The 23,781-nt window shown below is 40.4% G+C and overlaps 1 protein-coding gene across 1 annotated transcript in view; it reads left to right on the top strand.

The window, feature by feature from the left end:
- The window catches only part of LOC133386825 (waprin-Enh1-like), a 44,691-nt gene that overhangs the window by 19,523 nt on the left and 1,387 nt on the right, over window positions 1–23,781 (top strand). The window contains exons 3-5 of the mRNA XM_061630593.1: window positions 17,811–17,934; window positions 18,226–18,363; window positions 23,007–23,150. Of these exons, the coding sequence (XP_061486577.1) occupies window positions 17,811–17,934; window positions 18,226–18,363; window positions 23,007–23,150 (406 nt within the window). The remainder of the gene's footprint in view (window positions 1–17,810; window positions 17,935–18,225; window positions 18,364–23,006; window positions 23,151–23,781) is intronic.

Below are 23,781 nucleotides of genomic sequence, written 5' to 3'. Positions count from 1 at the left end.
GCATTTCGTATGTGGGGCACCACAGCTAAGATGGTTCTTTCCCAGTCGATACCAGCAGGAGTGACTCTGGAGATGACCCAGGGGATGAGCAGGTTCATTTGAGGGAGCAGGCAATCTGAGGTTATCATACTTTGGACACATCATGAGAAGACATGATTCATTAGAAAAGATAATAATGCTTGGAAAAATGGCAGGGAGTAGAAAAAGAGGAAGGCCAAACAAGAGATGGATTGATTCCATAAAGGAAGCCACAGACCTGAATTTACAAGATCTGAACAAGGTAGTTCATGACAGATGCTCTTGGAGGTCACTGATTCATAGGGTCGCCATAAGTCGTAGTCGATTTGGAGGCACATAACAACAACAACAACAATCCCATGTACCTGGAGTAAACCCCACTGAACTTCATTAGGACTTACTTTTGAGCAGACATGGTTAGGATTGTGCTGTAAATTAATGGGACTTTTGAGTAAACACAAGCGCAGACTTGTGTTTGTGTTGTAAATCTTTCTCTCCCCCTCCAACCCTATTTTTAAAGAAATTAGGCAGGATTTATCACAGTTTTTATCATGTAGGAAACTAATACTGATTTTTTTAAAAAATGTTCCTCATTGACCAATTGGTTTGACAATAAACTATTATATGGGGTGTATTTTTACACCAGCATATATATGTGTGTGTATAGGGTTGGTGATTGGAAACCAAGGCAGCTCACAATAAGAAATAAATCACTTTAAAAACCAATAACTATAAAAAGTATAAACAGTTGGAAAACAGCTTAAAGTGGCATGATTCCAAATTTTGGGTTGGGTGAATGAAGTTTATTTATTTATTTTTATTTATTTATTATATTTATATCCTACCCTTTCTCCTAGTAGGAGCCCAGGGCGGCAAACAAAAGCACTAAAAACACTTTAAAAATCATAAAAACAGACTTTAAAATATATTAAAACAAAACATCTTTAAAAACATTTAAAAAAGCTTTAAAAACATTTTTTTTAAGGAAAAGGCTTAAAAACATATTAAAAAGCAATTCCAACACAGACTGGGATAAGGTCTCAACTTAAAAGACTTGCTAAAAGAACAAGTTCTTTATCACTTCAGGGTACAGTTTTACCTGGTTGAGTAAGCCCCACTGAATACATTGGGACTTGCTTCTGAGTAAACAAACATAGGATTGCACTATAAATATCTTTACAGGTTGTATAAATAATAAACATATTTGATAGTCATGCTTATATAAATATTTTCATAGAATCATAGAATAGTAGAGTTGGAAGGGGCCTATAAGGCCATCAAATCCAACCCCCTGCTCAATGCAGGAATCCAAATCAAAGCATTCCCGACAGATGGCTGCCTCTTGAATGCCTCCAGTGTTGGAGAGCCCACTACCTCTCTAGTAATTGGTTCCATTGTCGTATGGCTCTAACAGTTAGGAAGTTTTTCCTGATGTCCAGTCGAAATCTGGCTTCTTGCAACTTGAGCCCATTATTCCGTGTCCTGCACTCTGGGACGATCAAGAAGAGATCCCGGCCCTCCTCTGTGTGGCAACCTTTCAAGTACTTGAACAGTGCTATCATATCTCCCCTCAGTCTTCTCTTCTCCAGACTCAACATGCTCAGTTCTTTCAGTCTCTCCTCATAGGGCTTGGTTTCCAGTCCCCTCATCATCTTTGTTGCCCTCCTCTGAAACTGTTCCAGTTTGTCTGCATCCTTCTTGAAGTGCGGAGACCAGAACTGGACGCAGTATTCAAGATGAGGCCTAACCAGTGCTGAATAGAGGGGAACTAGTACTTCACGCAATTTGGAAACTATACTTTTGTTAATGCAGCCTAATATAGCATTTGCCTTTTTTGCAGCCACATCACACTGTTGGCTCATATTCAGCTTGTGATCAACAACAATTCCAAGATCCTTCTCAGGTGTCGTACTGCTGAGCCAAGTATCCCCCATCTTATAACTGTGCATTTGGTTTCTTTTTCCTAAGTGTAGAACTTTGCATTTATCCCTGTTGAATTTCATTCTGTTGTTTTCAGCCCAAAGCGCCAGCCTATCAAGGTCCCTTTGAATTTTGTTTCTGTCTTCCACGGTATTAACTATGCCCCCCAATTTTGTATCATCTGCAAATTTGATAAGCACGCTTTGTACTTCCTCATCCAAGTCTTTAATAAAAATGTTAAAGAGCACTGGGCCCAGGACCAAGCCCTGTGGTACCCCACTCATTACTTTCACCCAGTTTGAGAAGGAACCATTGATAAGCACTCTTTGAGTACGATTCTGGAGCCAACTGTGGGTCCATCTAATAGCTGTTCCATCCAGCCCACATTTAGCTAGCTTGCTAATCAGAATATCATGGAGCACTTTGTCAAAAGCTTTGCTGAAGTCGAGATATATTATGCCCACAGCATTCCCACAGTCTACAAGAGAGGTTACCCGATCAAAAAATGAGATGAGATTAGTTTGGCAGGATTTGTTCTTCATAAATCCATATTGGCTCCTAGTAATCACTGCATTGCTTTCAAGGTGCTTACAGATTGACAGCTTTATAATCTGCTCCAGAATTTTTCCAGGGATTGTTGTTAGGCCGACTGGTCTGTAGTTCCCCGGTTCCTCCTTCTTGCCCTTTTTGAAGATAGGAACAACATTAGCTCTCCTCCAGTCATCTGGCACTTCAACGGTCCTCCATGATTTCACAAAGATAATAGAGAGTGTTTCTGAGAGTTCTTCAGCCAGTTCCTTCAATACTCTAGGATGCAGTTTATCGGGCCCTGCCGATTTGAACTCATTCAAAGTGATTAGGTATTCCTTGACCATTTGTCTATCAATCTCAAGGTCCAATCCTGACCCTTCTACTTCATGTTTCCTGGGAGGATCATAGGCCCTTTGGGGAAAAAACTGAGCCTTTTCTTTGTCATCTGTTATCATTTTGCCATCCTCATTGAGTAGCTGTGCCACCATTTCTTTTCTCTGTCTTTTACTATGGACATACCTGAAGAAAGCTTTTTTGTTGCTTTTAGCATCTCTCGCTAACCTCAGCTCATTCTCAGCTTTAGCCTTCCTGACACCATCCCGGGAATTCCGTGATACCTGCCTGTACTCTTCCTTTGTGGCCTGGCCTTCTTTCCACTTCCTGTTTGTCTGAGAAGCTACAGTCAAAACCCCCAACTCTACAAGCCCAACTAATGTTCCAATAGTGGCTTTCAAACCAGATACTTCCTGTTGCAACTTATTCATTTTGTAAAAAATTCTTTCTGCTGTTTGCTTAGATAAAAAACATAGATCTCAAGAAGGGAACTTCTTCCTCTGTTTCTCCTAAATCAGGCTTACCTGTACTTTTCTTAAGTGTATTTAATATTTCTTTATATGAAGAAAACTGTGTTGCCTGGGAGGTGAGGAATTAACTTCTGTCAGATCTGGATCAATAGACCAATTAGCTGGAACTTCATTAAAAGAATGCATATCTGAATTTCTTCCCTGAGCTATATTATCTCCTACCCTGGCTGCTACACAAACACTGTTTAAAAAGCCCAAACTGTCTGTAGATGGCAATTCTGGAATCTCTTGATCCACCCACTGCTCATTTGCTTCTAACTCACTTCCTTCTTTAGCTGGCTCACAATAATCTAGTATAGATTTCTGGACTAAGTTAGACAGTGAACTCTTGAATGTAGCGCTATGGTATTGAGCACGTGTAATAACCATATTAAAACTGAAAACCAATCTAATCTTCAACAAATGTAAGCTGTAGGCAAACAATTTTGTTTTCAATAGCTAAAATTAATAATTTTCACAAATACATTAACCCCCTTTTCCAGCAAGAACATCCGAAGGAGGAAAAAAAATTCAAACCAAGTCCAGCCTCTGTTAAAGATGGTATCTGTTCAGTTATTGTTTCTAACAATTACCTTCCCCAGTAATTAGGAATAGAAAGATCTTTATCCTGATGTATGCGGAAAATTTGGTGCTCATCTTCCTTTCTCATTTGGGCCTTAAAAATCTTTTGGACGCATTTAACGCCTACTGTAAACTTGAACATCTAGCAATAAATTACTCTAAGACTAAAAGTATGGTCTTTGGTAGACATGGTCCAAGGTACAAATGGACTTTAGATCAACAGGTCATAGAGCAAGTCCATTTATTTAGATATTTGAGCATCATCTTCAGCGAGTCCCTCTCATGGAAGCGGCACAGAGAGAAGACGAAGCTGAAAGCAGAGAAAATGATAGGGGCACTAATGAAGTTCTGTTACAACAAGGGAGGACAGTTGATTGAACCTGGCTTAAAACATTTCTGTAGCAAAGTGATTATACAAATGCTTTACGGCGCAGAAATTAGGGGGGTTGATACTGATACCATTAAAGCCCTGGAAACCATACAGAATAATTTTTTCCGAAAACTTAACTCTTTTCCATCAGGAACTCCAGCAGCTTTCTTGTGAAATGATTCTTGTCGGCCATCAATAAAGACAAGAGTGGAGTGGGTGTAGTTAAAGTATGTTAAATGAATAGCCACTCTGTTAAATGAATGCCTTCCAGCATTGTGCTATGTGGAAATGAATAACAATCAAAATTGGAAGTTAACTTCCCATAGGCTCTTATACAGTTACTACCTCCCTGAGCTGAACTCTCTCTTGGGTATGGATAAGAGGCATTTAAGGGACTGGCTTTTTTTGATAGATACTAGAAGGGACTTATAATTAATTAAGATCTCCAGATTTTCCCCATGGTTCTCTTCTGTGAAAGCTGAACATTTTAGAGCCACTTATTTGACCAAATTAATGCCAGTCTCCCTAAGAAATGCTTTTATGGAACTACATTTCCAAGTCATGCCTGCAGTACTAGATGGGCACTACAAAAAGGTGCCATTTGAAAATAGACTGCATATTTGTAACCAATGTCAGGCGGAGGACATTGTTCATTATATGTTAATTTGTCCTCTGTACGGGCACCCAAGAGAGAGATTCTTGAAACCTCTGTTGTTGTCTCAGGGAAGTGGGAATGGCCTTGTAGAATCAGTACAATTCCTCCTGAGCGATACTAATGGTTATGTGACATACAAAGTGGCTCTTTTTGTGCTTGCTGCAAAAAAGATTAGAAAAAAAGAACTAGGTAAAATTGCTACAAATTGTTTGGGAGATTCAGAGTCTTAAACTGAGCTCGCTGATGGTAACTCTGAAATTCTTTTATATTATTGGTTGCAACAGCAATTTGTTTTCTGTATACTTTTACATACCTCTGTATGTTTTTAAGTTTTTAATGTATTTGTCATGGCCTTTGGCTAGTACAATAAATTGAATTAAATTGAATCAAAGGCTTTAGTCAGATCAATAAACGCCATACATAAAGGTCGATTCTGCTCCCGGCATTTTTCTTGAAGCTGATGTGCAGTGAAGATCATGTCCACTGTCCCCCTGGAAGGGCGGAAACCATTTTGAGATTCAGGGAGGACATCCTCTGAGATCGGCAGGAGATTTGTGAGGATTCTTGCAAGGATTTTACCTGCGGTAGCAAGAAGACAGATACCTCGATAGTTCCCACAATCTGTTCTATCACCCTTCTTTAAAAGGGTGATAATTATGGTGTCCCTAAAGTCTTCTGGGATCTCCTCCCTCATCCAGATTTTTTCGATAAGCTTATGAAGTTGTTTTGTAAGTTCAGGCCCATCTTCTTTAAAGACTTCAGCAGGAATCGCATTAGGTCCACTAGCTTTGTTGTTCTTCATTTGATTGATGGCTTTACTGACTTCATCCAAATTAGGGGATACTGCAAACTCATCTCTAGTTTGTTGTTGTGGAATTTGTGAGAAGACCTCCCCAGCCACAATAGAGTTACAATTAAGGAGGTCGTGGTAATGCTCTTTCCAGCTCAGTGCAATAGACTCTTTATCCTTAAGAAGTTTAGTACCATCCATTGAACGTAAGGAATTTGTACCGTAATTTGTTGGTCCATAGATGGCCTTTGTGGCATTAAAAAAGCCCCATGCATCATGAGCATCTGCAAAGTGCTGGATTTCTTGAGCTTTCTTTATCCACCAGACGTTCTTAAGTTCTCTAGTTCTTCTTTGGACCTCAGCCTTTGCACTGGCATAGATGTTTTTCTTAGCAGCACAGTTAATGTCTTTCTGCCATATCTGGAAGGCTTTCCTTTTCTTGTTGATGATATGTTCAGTCTCACTATCATTCTCATCAAACCAATTCTGATGTTTCTTGGTATCCAATAGTTTGTTCACATGCTGCATTAATGGATGTCTTCAGTTTAATCCAGTGTTCCTCAACATTTTCAGGGAGTTCCGTACGTAGATGTTTCTTGAGAGTTGTTTGAAAGCAAGCTCGCTTAATAGGATCTTGAAGGGCATGGATGTTATGCCTTGGTTTTCTTCCTTGGAGCCTACATTGAGGAACAATATTAATGGCCATAGTGGATCGAATTAATCAGTGATCTGTCTAGCAGTCATCAGCACTTGTCATGGCCCTAGTGAGTACATCACAACAATCTCTGGCACAGACAATTGCATAATCCAGGAGATGCCAGTATTTGACCAAGGGTGCTTCCACAATGTTTTAAATTTATTTTTCTGGTGAAAGTGTGTGTTTGTAATAACAAGATTATGCTCTGCGTATTTAGTCAGAAGTAGAATGCCATTCAGGTTGCTACTGCCAACTCCTTTCCAAATGCTTTCTGGCCATAAATCAAAATCACACCCAATTTTTGCATTGCAATCACCCAAGAGGATAATTTTATCCTCCTTAGGTATCTCTGATAAGATGGTGTCCAGCTGGTTATAAAAATTTTCCTTGATGTCTTCATCAGCATCTAATGTTGGTGCATAAGCACTTAGAATAGTTGCTTGCTGGTTTTTGGCAAGTTTTAACTGGAGAATTGAAAGTCGTTCATTAATGCCAATAGGAACTTCTGACAAGAGCTTATCAATATTATTTTTAATAGCAAAGCCTACTCCATGTAGTCATCATTCTTGTTCAGGCAATCCTTTCCAGAAGAAGGTATAACCTCCTTTTTCTTCCTTCAGTTGTCCTCCTCCTGCTCTTCGAGTTTCTTGGAGTGCTGCTATGTCAGTATTAAAACCTCTCAACTCCCTCGTGATGATGGCAGTCCTGCGTTCAGGACATTCACTATCTATATTGTCCAGCAATGTCCATATATTCCATGTTCCAAAATTCAATTGTCTTTTGCGACTGCTAAGTGGTGACCCCACTGGAGGCAGTAATCCCGTCAGGGAGAGATATGAGGCAGACTATGTTTAGGGCACCTTTTCTAGCCCCCTCCCCATACGGGGTGAGCAGAGTGGATCCTGAATAGGACTGCTCAGTTGTGGATATAGCTGCTGAATTACTCAACTGCCTCGACTGAGTCTGTATCCACCACCCATGTGCTGGTCCATGACTAGGGGCTTCTGGATTTCACAGTCCTGCCCCCGTCGCCATTCGCCAATCGCCATAGGATGTTTGGTTTGGTTTGGTTGGAAGATGCCTGTGTGTGAATTTGTTTTTTGTGGGGAGATTGGCGCACAACGATCAACACACAATCTTGACAGAAAAAGGCTTTGATCCAATGGTATGAATACCACGACGATTGGAAGTCTTTTATCTACTGCAGCCTTCATTCGCCTTCACAGCCATTGTAACATACACATTGTTATCCTCCGCCTGTTCCACCATTGAGGACATTCTTGGATCATTCTTTGTCTGGTTCCTCTCACTTAACCTTACCGCCATGGGTGACCCTGCTGGGAGTACATGACTCCTGATGGCATCGCTCATAGGGTTCATTGGAACACACAAGCCCACTCACCACTACAAGGTACCTGTTCTATAGCTCTTAGTATTGATACAGGAAATGCTAGTCCCAGGTGGAATAGAAGGAAGAAGCATTCTGATATCATCACAATCTTCTCCTTGCAACAATGCTTTATTAATCAGCGTTCATGCATATTACACTTGCTGTTGCATTATATTGCAAATCCAATCATGGATAATCATAGTCTACCTATATATCTAAATGTGAATCTACTGAATTATTGTATTTATGCTTGTGGTGTTCATTAGGCCCTGAGACCCTCACCAGAGCTATCTCATTCATAAGAATGAGAAGTTATTAATGTATTAGAGCAACCTAGGCCAACAATTCCTCCTCTATAGCCTTCAAAGGCATGAGAATTGCTACCCTATTCTGAACCATTCAGACTATGAATAACTTCCATGCTATAGCTATAGTTTGTGACTGCAGCATTTAATCCAATAGATTTTTTTCTCTTTCCCCTATTATAAATTCTTGCTTCACTGAAGGATACTCAGCACCAACAACAATATCCTACACTAATCTGTTTCACCAGTGGATGTTCTCATGGTTGGGAGTCACCAGTTACGTACAGGAGGAAAATCCAGCTGAATAATTTGTTGATGTTCTCTTTGGAAGGAATGTATCCAGTATGAGCACCAGGAAGTGCTCAGCGTGTGAAGAGGTGGCCTTGATTTCCAAAGTGTGTGATGTCCTTGATTTGGAAAAGGAAATGATAAATTCTCCATTCATGTATTCAGTTTCACATTGCCACCCCACAAGGAAGACTCGTGACACAAGATTGGAATAATGTTATATTTATTAAATATAACATACTAAATCCAAAACCAGACAGCCAATCATTCAAATATAAGTACTTCGGGCAGGTGAGGCTAAACCTAACTACGTGGGACTACACTCCCACCTTCTTAAGGCATCAATTCACCTCATTGCATAACTCCACAGTAAAGGATGTGGGTGAAATCCCCCCTCCTTGCTTTTGGAGCCAGGTGCGTGGTTCCAACCTCCACACCATGGCCCCGCCGTACAGGCGTTCACCATGATGCGCAAGCCAGTCCCACAAGGACACTATCCAGATCCCCACCAGGCATGAAGCACTGATGGTTCCCTGGGGAGTGCCCCTTTCTCAGGATGCCTTAACCGCCTAAATATAATCCCCATATACCTCACCTGCCCGAATTCTATGCCCGCCAAAGCTGACGCAACCCAACCCATCCAAAGAGCCAATTGAATTAAACCCAAGCAGCATGGAGTAGGCAAAACCAAAGGGATTCTGAAATCAGGATCCCCCCCCCAAAAAATTCCTACTTGGACCCATTCTGGCGACCAGCAAAAGCCCATACTGACAAGGGAGGGAGGGTGGGTGCCACGAGGCGAAAAAGGCAAGCGCGGGAAGGAAGGAGCAGCCTTTTATAAGGTGCTCAGATGCCCTTCCCTATTGGGTAAACGATCTCACATCGCTCCAAACTTACATAATGCAAACCTTCACGAGTCCTCCCTATAATAATGGCGGCGGCAAATACGTCCCTTAATAGGAACGACATTCCCTCTCAAGCTAAGGCTCAAAATAAGATTCTGCTGATATGTAATATAGATCAATATCTGCCAACCAGGAGCCCTAAAGATAATATATCTTTATTCTTTCATTCTTGCATCCTACACAGCAAGGTGAGATATCTTTTTGTGAAAGGGATCGCGGTTTTTGCATGGAAGGGTCTGGTTTTTTATTCTGGTCTTAATTGTATAATTTGATAGAGCTGTATGAATATTTACTAATAAACAGTTATATGCAGCAGTTGTGAATCTCTTGGTTCCTAATAAAAAGTGCTGTAGTGTGGCAAACAGCTACTTCTGAGGTTGGAAATATTTGAAAAAAATGGACTGCCTTCAGGTCGATCCCATCTTATGGCTACCCTATGAATAGGGTTTCATGGTAAGTGGTATTCAGAGGAGGTTTATCATTGCCTCCCTCTGAGGCTAGTCCTCCCCAGCTGGCTAGGGCCTGCTCAGCTTGCCACAGCTACACAAGCCAGCCCCTTCCTTGTCCGCAACTGCCAGCTGGGGGAAAACTGGGTTCCTTGGGACTATGCAGCTTGCCCACGGCTGCACAGGTGGCAGGGCACATAACCCTGAGCCACTCACTGTGGGGGTGATCTTTAGCTGGCCCTTGACTCCCAGGAGACACGAGCGGGAATTTGAACTCACAGACTCTGGACTCCCAGCCAGGCTCTCCTCCCCGCTGTGCTTACATTACCAGATAAGTTACCTCGCAGCATTGAGCAAATGCAATGTGATGCTCTTCTACCAGGCCAGTTTAATGAAGGCTTGAGGAACAAAAGAAAATTTACTAAATTTAAATTTATATTCTGCCCTTGAACACAGGGTTGCACATGACAAAAGACTATAAAACAATGATATAAACCAGATATCATGGTGTCTTGCACAACTAAATTAATTAATACACAATGTAAACAATAATCAAGAAGAAAAACAACAAAATATGATACAACAGGTATAAACAAATAATAAGGGGTCAATAAACCACAAAAATTAAACAGCAAGCAGACCAAAACCTCGCCCAAAGAGCAGAGACTTTAGTTGACGATAGAATACAGACAGAAAGAGGACCAAATGAATCTCCCTGGAGCAGGATGTTCCAAATTCTGGGTATCCTGCAAAATTCAGATACCCAGCCTGTATCTAGTCAGGCAACGCTACCAAAGAATCCAATAATATAGACCCTATGCTATCATTCGATATCATATAAGCAATCACTTGCAAATGATGCTCTCTCATTAGGGGGGTTGGGCTTAATGGCCTTATAGGGCTCTACTATTCCAGCTCTACGATTCTATGATTACTGACTACAAAGAACAAAACACTAATCTCATGTGAAAAATGGTAGCATTTTGAAATCAGTGGGAGAACGTTTCATTCTTTTATGACACTCTCTAGGCAGGGTGTCATTTGTGCATTGCCAGAAAAAAGAAAGTGCATCACCAAAAAGAGAGGATGAAAGAGGGTACAGATTTGCATAATTTTTCATTTGATAATTTATAGGTATAGATGCAAAGCAAGAAATAATTACTAAAATTTAAATAGAAACACAATGGGGAAAACTGGCTTGGTGACCTGCTTGCCTGCTCAGTCTGCTGTTCAGATGTTACTTGTTGATTATCAACTTCAAGGCCCCTGATAGTTCTTTATCTTTAAACAAGACTTAGAACAAGCAACCCTTCAAATAGCCATTCAAATAGAGGACTATCCCCTATAAAGTAGGACATGTGGCCACACTATCTGCAGGTGACCTGAAAGTCACTATTCCTCAGGAAACTACTCAAGAGTCTGGTATGTTTGAACGACTAGAAAATAGGGACCGGATATTACACATTCCATCTTGCTGTCTTTATAGCTTGGTGTGAGGCGTCCTTCCCTGGCTCTCCCTGTCAGGTTCCTACCTGCTCGTGGTTACTGCCTGTCTCTAGGCACCACCAGGGACTCCACCAGTCCGGACCGCTCTCTCTTATGATTTCTCTCCCCGCTCTAGCACAGATCTCAACAGATCCCCCTGCTAGGCAACCACCAGTAACGTCCCAATACTAGTATTCCCAGAGACTCTGAATACTGGTATTGTTATTCTCTTCACCGCTGCCACCATTTGTTACAGTTCCCCTTCAGCCTTGGTCAATACCTTACCCTCCCTTCTGGTCTGTGAAACCCCAGCCAAGGATCAGGCCTTTGGTAAACCAAATTAAGTATTTATTACAGATAACAAAGCTAACAAGATTAACAAGATTTCTTCTTAAGGCACATAAGCATATGGTTTTACTCAATACTAATCCGAACTCCACCTCCCTCCTGGTAAACAACTCTCTAAACCCCACCAAGCTATCCACTCTTTCTCTTCTCCCCCCAGATTCCACAATTCACCACCTCACATTCACCCAGATTTACCTGTCATCCTTTCATTTATACTGTCAGCCATTTTAAACATTCAGCCAATCATCAAGCATTCTATTGCCCATTCACTCCCCCTCCTCTTTCACTACTTACCATGTATACTCTAAACAACCAGCACTTACCATATATACACTAATATATAGGAGCATCACACTTGGCACCTCTTTTTTATTACTTTTCCTGCTTGTTGTTGTTAAGTGCCTTCAAGTCGATTACTACTTATGGCGACCCTATGAATCCACGACCTCCAAGAGCATCTGTTATAAACCACCCTGTTCAGATCTTGGAAGTTCAGATCTGTGGCTTCCTTTATGGAATCAATCCATCTCTTGTTTGGTCTTTCTCTTTTTCTACTCCCTTCTGTTTTTCCCAGCATTATTGTCTTTTCTAGTGAATCATGTCTTCTCATTATGTGTCCAAAGTATGATAGTTCTGGTTTAATTTGTTCCAACACCCAATTATTCGTCTTTTTCGCAGTCCATGCTATGCACAAAGCTCTCCTCCAACACCGCATTTCACCCCTGTCTCATATCCTTTCCTATTGGGAACCAATTGGTTTCTCCATATTCTGTCCTTACAGTAGCCTCTTGTCCAGAGTATAGGTTGCGCATCAGCACAGTCAGATGCTGTGGCACCCCCATTTCTTTTAAAGCATTCCAAAACAGAAGGGAGTAGAAAAAGAGGAAGGCCAAACAAGAGATGGACTGATTCCATAAAGGAAGCCACAGACCTGAACTTAGAAGATCTGAACAGGGTGGTTCATGACAGATGCTATTGGAGGTCACTGATTCATAGGGTCGCCATAAGTCATAATCAACTTGAAGGCACATAACAACAACAAATATTAGACAGGCACCATCTCCATTATCTTTTCGACACCTAATGAAGACCTTCCTCTTTCAACAAGCCTTTTAAGTGAAGACCTTATCCCAGCTTGCATCTGTGCTGGAATTGCCATCACCCCCAATCTAAGGTGTCATCCTTCCCTCCCCCCCTGTTCTTGTGCTTTTAACAGCACGTGACATGTTGAAATTAAGCAGGGGAATCTCTCCCTCCCCTTGTATCTCTATGGCAGGAAGTTGCCATGTGGCCTTGCAGATGTTTTTGGACTCCAACTCCCACTGCTCAGCATGGGTAGTGGTCAGGGATGATGGGAGCTGGAGTCCAACAACATCTGCAGAACCACAAGCTCTCCTTCCCTAACAATATATCATGCTGCTGCTAAAGGCACAGGTGCATAGTCATAAAAAAGGTGGCAACACTAGGGCAGCTATAAAGAGGGTTACCAATTTTTCTTTTTAACAGCCCCTGCTTCTAAGCCAGTGCATAGGTGCAGAGACATTCTGTGAAAAGCATGCGTTGATTTCTGCACATCACAAGAAGATGTGTTAAACCAAAGCAGACTGTTAGTCCATCTAGCTTAGTATTGTCCACATGGATTGTAAATTTCAGAGAAGCTATCTTTAGCCCCTAATTGATGATGCCAGGGAGTGAACCTGGGATCTTCTGCATGCAAAGCAGGTTCTAGGGCCGAATTTACGTACAAGCTAAACAAGCTACAGCTTAGGGCCTCACATTTTTTTGTAAGCCGCCTTGAGGGCCTTTTGGCCATAAGGAGGGGTAGAAATAAACAACAACAACAAGAACAATAATGAGGGGCCTCACGTTAGGAAGGAAGGAAGGAAGGAAGGAAGGAAGGAAGGAAGTTTACAACATTGCCACCGGGAAACAATAAACATCACACAAAATGAAGATAGTTTTGGTAGGTATTGAACATCATTGTTGTGGCTTGCTTGACAACAACATTAAACAGTAAACAATTCCATAGAACATCGTACAGATGCGGCCTTTTGGATTCTTGCAGAAAACAGCCCGTGTGTACATACAAATTATATTATATCTAATTTATATGTTATAATCTTATATTATATTGTTTAATTGTGTTATGCATTTGACAAACTCCTAAATAAAGAATGCGCAAACATATAACTTGCATTTTTAATACCTATATTACACAACTATCAAATTCCGTTCAATTGTACAGCCCGTATTTTGCATTTAAATTTTTTATTATTTGTTGAAGAGGGAAGGGCCTCACTCATGTTATAGCTTAGGGCCACAACAAGTTTAAATCTGGCCCTGGCAGGTTCTCTGCCACTGAATTATACCCTTCTACAAAAGGCACAAGAGCAGACAAGGCTGATTTTTTCTAATCAGTTGGCCACTACTTCATCATCACCATCATTTATTATGATAGTACATTTATATCCTACCTTTCCTCCAAGGAGTTCATGATGGCATACACCCCTCCCCATTTTATCCTGTGAGGTAGGTTAAGATGAAAAATACATTGATTGGCTCAAGGTCACCCAGTGAGCTTCATGGCTGGGTGAGGATTTGAGCCCTGGTCTCCCAGGCCCTAGTCCAAAAATCTAATCACTACATCTCAATGGTGCATCTAACTGAATGGCAGATGTGAGGCCAGGAGAGTCTAGCTAAAGGAAGATTTTATGACTGTGGTTTTACCCTCTCTCTCTGACTAATATCCTGCAGAACACGTAGATTGTCTCACTTGCTTGAGTCATCTAAAACTACCTGTTTAGCCAGGTTTCTTCCTCAATGCTTTGATAATTATCTTTTGCATTAGCATTGATGATGCCAAGGAAATATTTTCTGAAATTTTTGAAGTTGTGTAATTTCTGGTTAAACTGGCTGACACTCTGGTGAACAACCAATATATTGCTGGCTTTAAAACGTCCCCCTCCCAAAGCGATTAAAATACTTATTTTGTACCTTTATCCTTGTTCTAAGAATGCTATTGTTTTTCTTCTTCTGGTAAAATATCTCTCTTCAAATTTAAATGCATGCATGCTTTTTCTGATGAGAAAAGTCCTTTAACAAGTCACTGTTGCATAATTTCATTTACTCTAGCAGTCCAGCCTAGCAGAATTTCCTAGTCCTGAGTGTTCCCATTGGAGTTAAAAGGGATTACTCCATTTGAAATGTGACTCCCAATAGTATAACAATAGGGTCAACTACCCCTCTGGTCCAAAATTATACTCCTGAAATGAAGAAAGCTTTAGCTAACAAGGTAGATTTTTGTGTGGAAGAAGTCAAACTATGAACACCATTCAGTTCTGGTTCTCAAAATAAATTCCTGGATCCAGAATTTTTAATTCCAAATAAAAACAACAAAGAGTCCTATGGCACATTAAAGGTTAACAAATTTATTAGGACAGAAAGTTTTCATGGACTCAAGCTAACTTGCTTTGTCAGATGTGTGAACTCTTAGTTTGCAGGTATATAAAGGTGAAAAGTATAAGGTAGGAGTCAAACGGCAATGAGATTCCAGAGCTTGGATTACTTTTAAAAAGTAATAAATTACAGTTACAATGACATGGCGTAAAAAAGTAGTAATTACCGTCACAATTACAATTGCTGTAAAAGTAACTGATTACTTTATTTTTTCTCAAAAGTAATAACTACAATTACATTTCAGTTACTTTGTTTAAAAAACACCTACAATGTGCTGGCCTTGGCTGCTGCACATCTAAGTAGCCTAAAACAACATTAAAAATAAACACACACATACAGAGGTAGTAGAATAATTCTTTTTATCCATAAGATAGCAATGGTGGTCTCTCCGTTGGTAAGGGAGGTGGGAAGGGAGGCAGGGGCCACTACTCAGATCTGTGCACGTCAAACTGAGTGCAACCCCCCCCCACTCACCCAGCAAGCATAACCACCTCCCGGACCCTGCCTTGCCACCAACTAAGGGACACTCACCCAAGCAGACGTTTTCCCCTGAGATGCAAAAAAGTTAAAATTCCAAAAATGCAGCACAGTAGCCAGAGAGGGTGGTGGAGGCCACTTTGTGTCCCAAGTTCAAACACAGTATTCTCTCTCTCACACACACATGTTGTCATCTTTCACCTCCACAGTTCTTTATCTCCATTTTGCTGCTGCCTCCTTCTCCTCTCCTCCTTTATGCATGTTCTTGCCCTCCAGCTCTTTTTTCTCTCTATTCCATTCTTCTCCACCACCATCCATTGTTTTCTCCACTCCACCCGTCTCGCTCTCCACCTCCTCCCTCATTGCCTCCTACCCACCCACAGAGCATGAGGGAAGAGCGATGCTGCACAGAAGCCCAGTTTGAGGCATATGATTTTCATCCACAAATCAGAGGAGCAGAAGACTTTCCCTGCTTCCCCCCCCCAAGTAATGCACAAAAGTAATGCTGGAAACATTACAATTACTCAACAAAAGTAATAAAATTACTCCTAGTTGTATTACAATCAAAATGTAAAGGAATTTCCCGGTCATTCCTCAAAAAAGTAATGAATTACAAGTAATTTGTTACTTGTAATGAATTACTTCCAAGCTCTGTGAGATTCAAAGGAATATAATCAGTAATAATGAGCTTAAATACATGTTCAATAGGCAGTTGCTGATTGGCAATTGTTGGTGAGGCCAAGACAGAGGGTGTGGCTTGAGTAGGAAAGGCAATGGCCAAGAGGCCCCTGATACTCTGTGCCCAAGGGGCCCCAGAAACCTAGAGCTGGCCCTGCTTCATGCATATATTCTTGGAGTGTCCATCAATTCAAAAGTTTTGGGTAATTGTTCAAAATACATTGCTGAAATGAGAGGATATAAATTTTCAGTAGAACCCCAAATACTACTTTTGGGTTATCAGAAGCAATTAGTATTAGATATAGAATTGGAAATAATGACAAATCTATTGACTGCAGCAAAAATTAATATCACAAAGATATTAAGACATCATAGGAAAATTATGTTTGCTGGTTTGTAACTAAAAGGAAAAACACCCTGTTTGCTTTTTATGCCATGTAACCAAACTTGGGATGTGGTTATTTTGTTTTTTCCTTGGTGATCTTCTAAACACAAAATACTAGAGCACTGTTTCCCTTACACTCTAACCAGATAGTAAATGTTGCAATTGTGTTTGAGTTGCAGTCATTATAGTAAGTATGGCTAGGAAGATCAAACATTCTCTTAAATATTGCTATGCTTTTTCAGGACAGAAAACTGTTGTTGTTATTATAATATAATAATAGTTAATATTTATTTGTTTTTTTCCTGATTTACAGGATAAAAATACAAATAATAAGAAACATTAAAACCAAACATAAAACCAGCAATAAAATAAAATCTAAAGTGCTTGTCCGTGCGTGTGTAAAATATCAACAGCACCTGCCCGCCTCACTGAAACAGATAAGCACACACTCCAAACTGAGGACCAAAGGTCCAGGTAAATAAAAGTGTTTATGCATGGTGCCTACAACAGACGACAATGGTGACAGGCATGCTTCCTTGGGGAAAGTGGTCCACAAGCAGGTAGCTACCACTGAGAACCCATTTTCATGTCACCATTCTCCACACCTTCTTCAGAAAGAGTACAGAGGGAAGGGCTGGAAATTATGAAAGCAGTGTCCAGGTTGGTTTATGCGGGCAGAAATGGTCCTTGAGGCATTGGACTCCTGAGCCACATAAAGCTTTATAGGTCAAAAACAATCCTTTATCAACAGACCCTGCTACAAAAGTCAGTGTAGGACAGATAACCTGTTTCAGGTTAAATGAACTCAGCATAAAAAAAGTGTAAAAGCCTTCAGCAACATGTAATTATTGTGTGCAGAAGGGCATGTATGCATGCTCAGACAGTGCTGCTTTGGTGTCACGTACAGGTATCCCTATTGTCTTCTGCTAAATGCTGGAGCGTACGTCAGGCTATTATTCCAGCAGCTTAGCTCACCCCATTCCGTCCTGTCACTCTGAACATGTAAGGGAAGTTCTGAAAGGCAGCGTTCCCAGAAGCAGTCAATTCTTGCTCAGAGTATGTGGAATTTCTTACTTTTGGAAATAATGTCCCCAACCCTATAATTAATGCCACTCATTAATAACTGCCGCAATCTTGACTGAACTGCATTGTAGGTCAGGAGTGTATAGCATATGAGTGACGTAAGCATGAGGCAACGAAGTGACAATCTGCAAGGGAATCTAGCCCCTCCCTTTCTGCAAGCTTAAATATCAACCTGGGCCAGCAATAGACACTTGCACCATGAAGACTACAAGCATCTCCATCTTTCTGGGGCTCCTGGCCCTTTGGACACAGCTGCCATCTGCATCTTGCATCCTTCCAAGAGGTAAATTTAAAGGAAACTGCCTTCCCTTTTTGCTGGCAAAGGTGTATATATAGTTCTATTGACCAGTTCTGTCTGAGAAACTTGCTTCAAGTTTCAGTGAGGTCAATGAGGAAGAAACCCCCAACCACCCAAAGCCCAATAACTATGAACCCTATAGCTGTTGTATATAATTCCTATAAGACTTTCCTGTGCACACAGAGTTTTGCTCTTCTTGTCTCATTTAGTCTCACAAATAATGCAGTCAGGTAGGGTATATCTGAGTATTTAACACTACTGTTTTTCTTCTTGCAGATAAACTTGGAACTTGCCCTCCAAATCCATTTAGGTGCACAGTACCAGGAAAAGATATATGCTCTATTGACTATGACTGCCCAGGGTACCAGAAGTGCTGTGCCTTCAATTGTAACAAGATTTGCAGAGATCCACTACGTATGTCTATCACAAAACACATTTCTTCTGCCTTGACTTTTTGCATCTGACCTCCTATATGTTGTCCCTTAATGTTTAAATGCAGGGATGGGGAATGTTTTTAGTTTGATGGGTGAAATCTTTACCTCCCCTACATGCTGCAGGCCAACTTTGACAGGTGGGTGGGACAATCCACCTGCCTATCATCTGACATCATAATGATGTCAAGCGACTGAGACCTGTGAAAGTTCAAAAAGATTGCTATGTTGTAGAGCAACCTAATTTGAAGCTACACTCCAACCACCAGTCAGCTGCTTGGTCCTGGGAGTGTGCCTCAAAGAGGCTCCCTTTAGCCAAACATCAGATGGGAAAGTGTTTGGGGAAACCCCGCTGAAGTGTCTGCAGAAGGGAAGATGGTCCTAAAGCTGGAGCATTTCCCCCCTTTCAGCAAAAGCTGTTGCATTCAAAGCACTGGGGGGAGTTTGTATTCAAGAGACTTTGTGGAGCGCTTCCCAAGCACCCAAAAATCAGGTGGTTGATGGGTGCTTGGGAAGCCAATCAGCAGTGCCTGTTAACCCTCTTTTGGCCAAGCCATGACTCAGACAGGTAGATGTGGCTTGACCAAAGTAACCTCACAGTCCAAATGGGGAGGCCAGCCAGGCCTAATTAGGCCCACAGGCCAGAAGTTCTACCACTGATTTTTTAATGTTTTGGTGTTGGACATTCAGCAAAATGGCCTCCCCAATTTCAGTGACTATGGGGGAGTATTTCATCTGCAACTGTGGATCCAGTTTAAATGTTGTTTAATAATATTGTTGAAGAAAGCCATGGGCTTACCCCTACCCTTTCCCATTTCCCTCTCTTAACCTGCTTCCTGCATTTGTTAGACAGGGTTGCATGCAGAAAGCCCCAGATTGAATCACTGGTTCTCCGGGTAGACCTGGGAAAGACTCCATGTCTTAAACTCTGGAAAACCTCTGCCAGTCTGTGTAGACAATGCTGAGCTACAAAGACTAATTAGTCTGACTTAGGATAAGGTAACAGCTTCCTAAGTTAATATCAGTGGATGGGAATCCTAAGTGGAGAAGAATGCTGTTGCGCTCAGGTTCTGCTTGTAGTATCCCATAGGAACCTGGTTGGCAACTGTGAGAATAGGATGATAGACCAGATGGACTTTCACTTGCTCCCTCAAGGCTCCTCTTATGTAAATGAGACAATTTTTTTTCCAAAGAGAGTTTTCTGAAAAAGTTTTTAGACTTTTATTTTCTCCCTACACACATACTGTTGGAGAATTTCACCTCCTGGAGAATTTTCATATATCCTGTTTATATCCCATTCATTTCAACATTTTAAATTACCTGAAGTACCAAATTGGTTAAAGTTAGCATTATGAGATGGAGGAGAAATTCAATTCAATTCGCATTTAATGCCCAGTCCCAGCTAATAATCTTGCAACCTTGTTCTGTATCAATTGCTGTTTTCTGAGCCATTTGTCCCACAATATTTAACTAATTAGTTTTTTTTTCCAATTAATTTTTATTCTAATTTTCAAAACCAAAATAATACAAAAATAAAATAACACAAATCAATAACTAATACAATACAAAAAAAATATATATAAAAATATTGACTTCCGATTTGTCATAGTTCAGCTATAAATCTATAATATATAACAAACCTATCTCTTAATAGATTATAAAATCACCTTCCTCCAGCGGTTATCTTAGTTGGTTTCAAATCTCATTAACATCATATCATTTTAATATTCCACAAAAAGTCAAAGAGAAGTTTCCAATCCTTGAGATATATATCAATCAATTTTTTTTCTAAATAAACATGCCAATTAATCCAGCTCATCAAATCTACTAAATCCAGTAATTTCAAAACACTATAATTCAACTATAAATCTATAATATATAACAGACCTATCTCTTAATAGATTATAAAATCACCTTCCTCCAGCAGTTATCTTAGTTGGTTTCAAATCTCATTAACATCCTATCATTTTAATCTTCCACAAAAAGTCAAAGAGAAGTTTCCAATCCTTGAGATATATGTCAATCAATTTTTTTTTCTAAATAAACATGTCAATTAATCCAACTCATCAAATCTACTGAGTCCAGTAGTTTCAAATCGCTCTTCTGTCATTATCCATATTGGGTCCATCTTCCATCTTTACGCACCCAAAAATCTTGCTGTCATAGTCATATAATAAAAGTCTGATAGGAATTTCCTCCATCACAGATATTTTCTTACCATCAAATCCAAACGTAACACTGAAGTATTGTTTCAAAGCCGCATCTCTGCTCCTCTTTTCCACATGATACACTAGTACATTTCTTGAAGGTTTTTCCATTGACACAAAACAGGGATTAATTCTGTTAACTTTCTCCATTTCAAGTTCCATGAAATCCTTCCAGTCCAGGAATTTTTTTGAACCGATAATATCTTTATCTCCAATCTCTTCAATTCCTTCAGAGACAGCGCTGTATTCCAAACTGTAATACTTATCTCCAGGATCCATCACAACCAGGAAATCCAAATCTTTTTTCATGTCCATATTTAAGCCAATCTCCATAGATTGAACCTTGCCTTTAATTTCTCTTTCATCCTTTTTTTGTTTTCCAGATCTATCTTTATTCTCCTTTCTCATAGAATCCTGAGTTTCTTTCAGCTCCTGTCTCATTTCATGAAATTCAGTTCTCCACGCTTGTCTATTATTTCTCAGTTCTTGTTTTATTGAGTTAATCCCATCCATTATTTTCTGAAGCATGTCTAGAAATAAAGTCCCTTCTTGTACATCCATGATCTTCTTAATTGCCATTCTTAAAACCAAAAGAACAAAACTCCTTCAATTTTCAATGTCCCAAGCAAAGAGCAGTTTATTTCTTTATCCAGTTACAAAGGAGTTAATCTTTCCAACCAACTAACGTCACACGCTAGACAGTCCTTATCTCTTAAATGTCCAGAAGTGCAAAAACAGCTTTTAGTTCACAGCGTTCAAATAACTAGTAGCAGAGAGAATGAGCAGATTCGTCAACAACAACAACAAAAAAAGTAGATCAGAAAAAATAGTCCCTTATATAAATTACACAAAAGTCTTGTAAATCAAAAAGATTTATCTCTCCCAATCAGAAAGCTCTCATCCATTGTAATCTTTAAAACGCAATTTTCCATGTCAGCTTTTTGCAATAAAAAAAAAAGATAAGCTATTTATATTTTCTTCCCCCTTAGTTCCGTAAATAAAGAAGGAAAGTCTTACCTCATCTAGGTTATCTTAATTGCTGTTACTTTGACAAATCTCTTTAGCTATATAGATAAGAAAATGATAAATGTAGACAGGAGGTTTGCCTGCTAGTCCGTTAAAAAAAAACGGGTCACTTATCCAGCTGAGCTAGCATAAAATCCTCGCTCTGTCTGAACTGCTGGAAGACAGACAATTCTGACGAATTCCAGGCTCCAACAATCAAAACAAAACTATGTGGCAGATCTCACGCTTCTTCCTTATCCGGAAGAAATCATCCCCAGTCAGAAAAAACCCTTCTGACTGAATTTAAAACTGGATAAGTTTCATCCAAGACGGGAGCCCGTCTCAGAGGCAGCACAGGCGGAGGGATCCTCCTGGGAAGTCAATATTTAACTAATTAGTTTAGGAACACAGGAAGCTGTCTTATATTAAGTCAGGTCATTTGTCAGTCTAGCTCATTATTGTCTACGCCAGCCTTTCCCAACCAGTGTGCCTCCAGATGTTGTTGGACCACAATTGCCATCTTTCCTGACCATTGGCAATGCTTGCTAAGGCTGATGGGAGTTGTGGTCCCACAACATCAGAAGGCACACTGGTTGGGAAAGGCTGGTCTACGCTAACTGGCAGCAGGTCTCCCAGCTTTCAGGCAGGAATCTCTCCTACCTCTAACAGGGATCAAACCTGGGGCCTTGTGCATGGAAAACATATGCACTAACCACTGACCTATGGCCCTTATTTTTGTGGGAAAAAAATTAGCCTGCCCTTCATGATGAAAAGTCTAAGAATACGAGAGCAGTAAAACCAATTTAAAACCACAATCTCTCCACCAATGGAGCAAGCAACAATATTTCCTACATAAACGCTACATAAACGCTTGCACAAGTAAATACAGTTTCAGTTGGCACCAAAAAGAATAAAGAATAGGCTCCAAGCACACCTGTGAGGGAAGGGCTTTCCTAAAATGGGATACTAGGTAATGTATTAGCCCACACTAGCCAGCTCAGAAGAGCATTAGCTGCAGGTCCTGGATCACTTAAAAGGGCAGGCCCATGTAAAGCACATTATTGTAAACTAATCAAAAGGTTAGTAGGCTTGCCAAGGTCAAATACTGTATACAATAACTAATTGAAATTATTTGTGCACTGGCTATGTTTTCTATGTGTTTGGCTCCAAACTAGAAGTAAGTGCTGATCACTCTGTGTTAACTGCAAAGTATGACCAGTGCTCAATAATGTGAATATATTTCACACATGATGTTACAATAGCTAGGAATATTCCCTAGGGACTCACATTGGGAGATTTACGGGCTAGGAGAAAGTGCATCTAAGGAGAAGAGTACAGTGTTTGGTAGGCTGAGACCAGAAGCACAGCATCTGTGAGTGTGTCCTTCATTCTGCACTTTATTTCTCTGTTGCAGCAAAACCCGGACTCTGTCCAGTGTTTGATATGAGATGCCTAAGTCTGAATCCCCCTAATAAATGCAATTCAGACTTCGATTGCTTTGGAGAGAAGAAGTGTTGTGAAGGGACATGCGGGAGAGACTGCTTCCCACCAATTTTTGGTACTGTAAACAAGATTTCTATATTATGTTTTGAGGTTACTCATGTTTTTTTCTACTAATCGTAGTAATCAGCTTGGAAGTAATAGGAACTTTTCCTGCAAAAAGAACAAGTCAGAAAATTGAAAGTAGCATTGCTTGTGTTCTGGGATGTCCAAGAAAGTTTGGAAGGTGGTTGGCTGAGGAAGAAGTTGCATAGCATTATACTTGGCTAACCTTTCAAGAAAAGGCATAGTATTGTTCTTGACTAACGCTCCTTAGAGGGCACTCCTGATTGCTGCTGTGACTTCACCTATCCCACACATGATTTTATATGAATATCCCCACCTCCCCTCCTGAAATGTGGCCCATGGAGGGTAAAAGAACCTGCACTAAAAGAAAGAATGAGGAGAACCCTTGTAGGAAATGGGCTACAATGTATATGAGAGAGATAATGGAGTCTGCTTAGCATAACAGATGAACAAATGTAAAGAAATACTTCTAAAGCCATATCGTATATCTGTATCTTCTACATACAGTACAGCCCTTGGTTTTGATACAGGAGATGCTAATCCCAGATGGAAGAGAAGAAGGATCACCAACCCTTTTAGACCAAGGGGCACACTTTGAGTTTTGAGAGAGCACTGAGGTCACC

The sequence above is a fragment of the Rhineura floridana genome, chromosome 6 (genome assembly GCF_030035675.1).
Source record: "Rhineura floridana isolate rRhiFlo1 chromosome 6, rRhiFlo1.hap2, whole genome shotgun sequence".
In the NCBI taxonomy this organism is placed as follows: domain Eukaryota; kingdom Metazoa; phylum Chordata; class Lepidosauria; order Squamata; family Rhineuridae; genus Rhineura; species Rhineura floridana.
The sequence above is the reverse complement of the archived record's forward strand: the minus strand, read 5'-3'. Positions and strand labels throughout refer to the sequence as shown.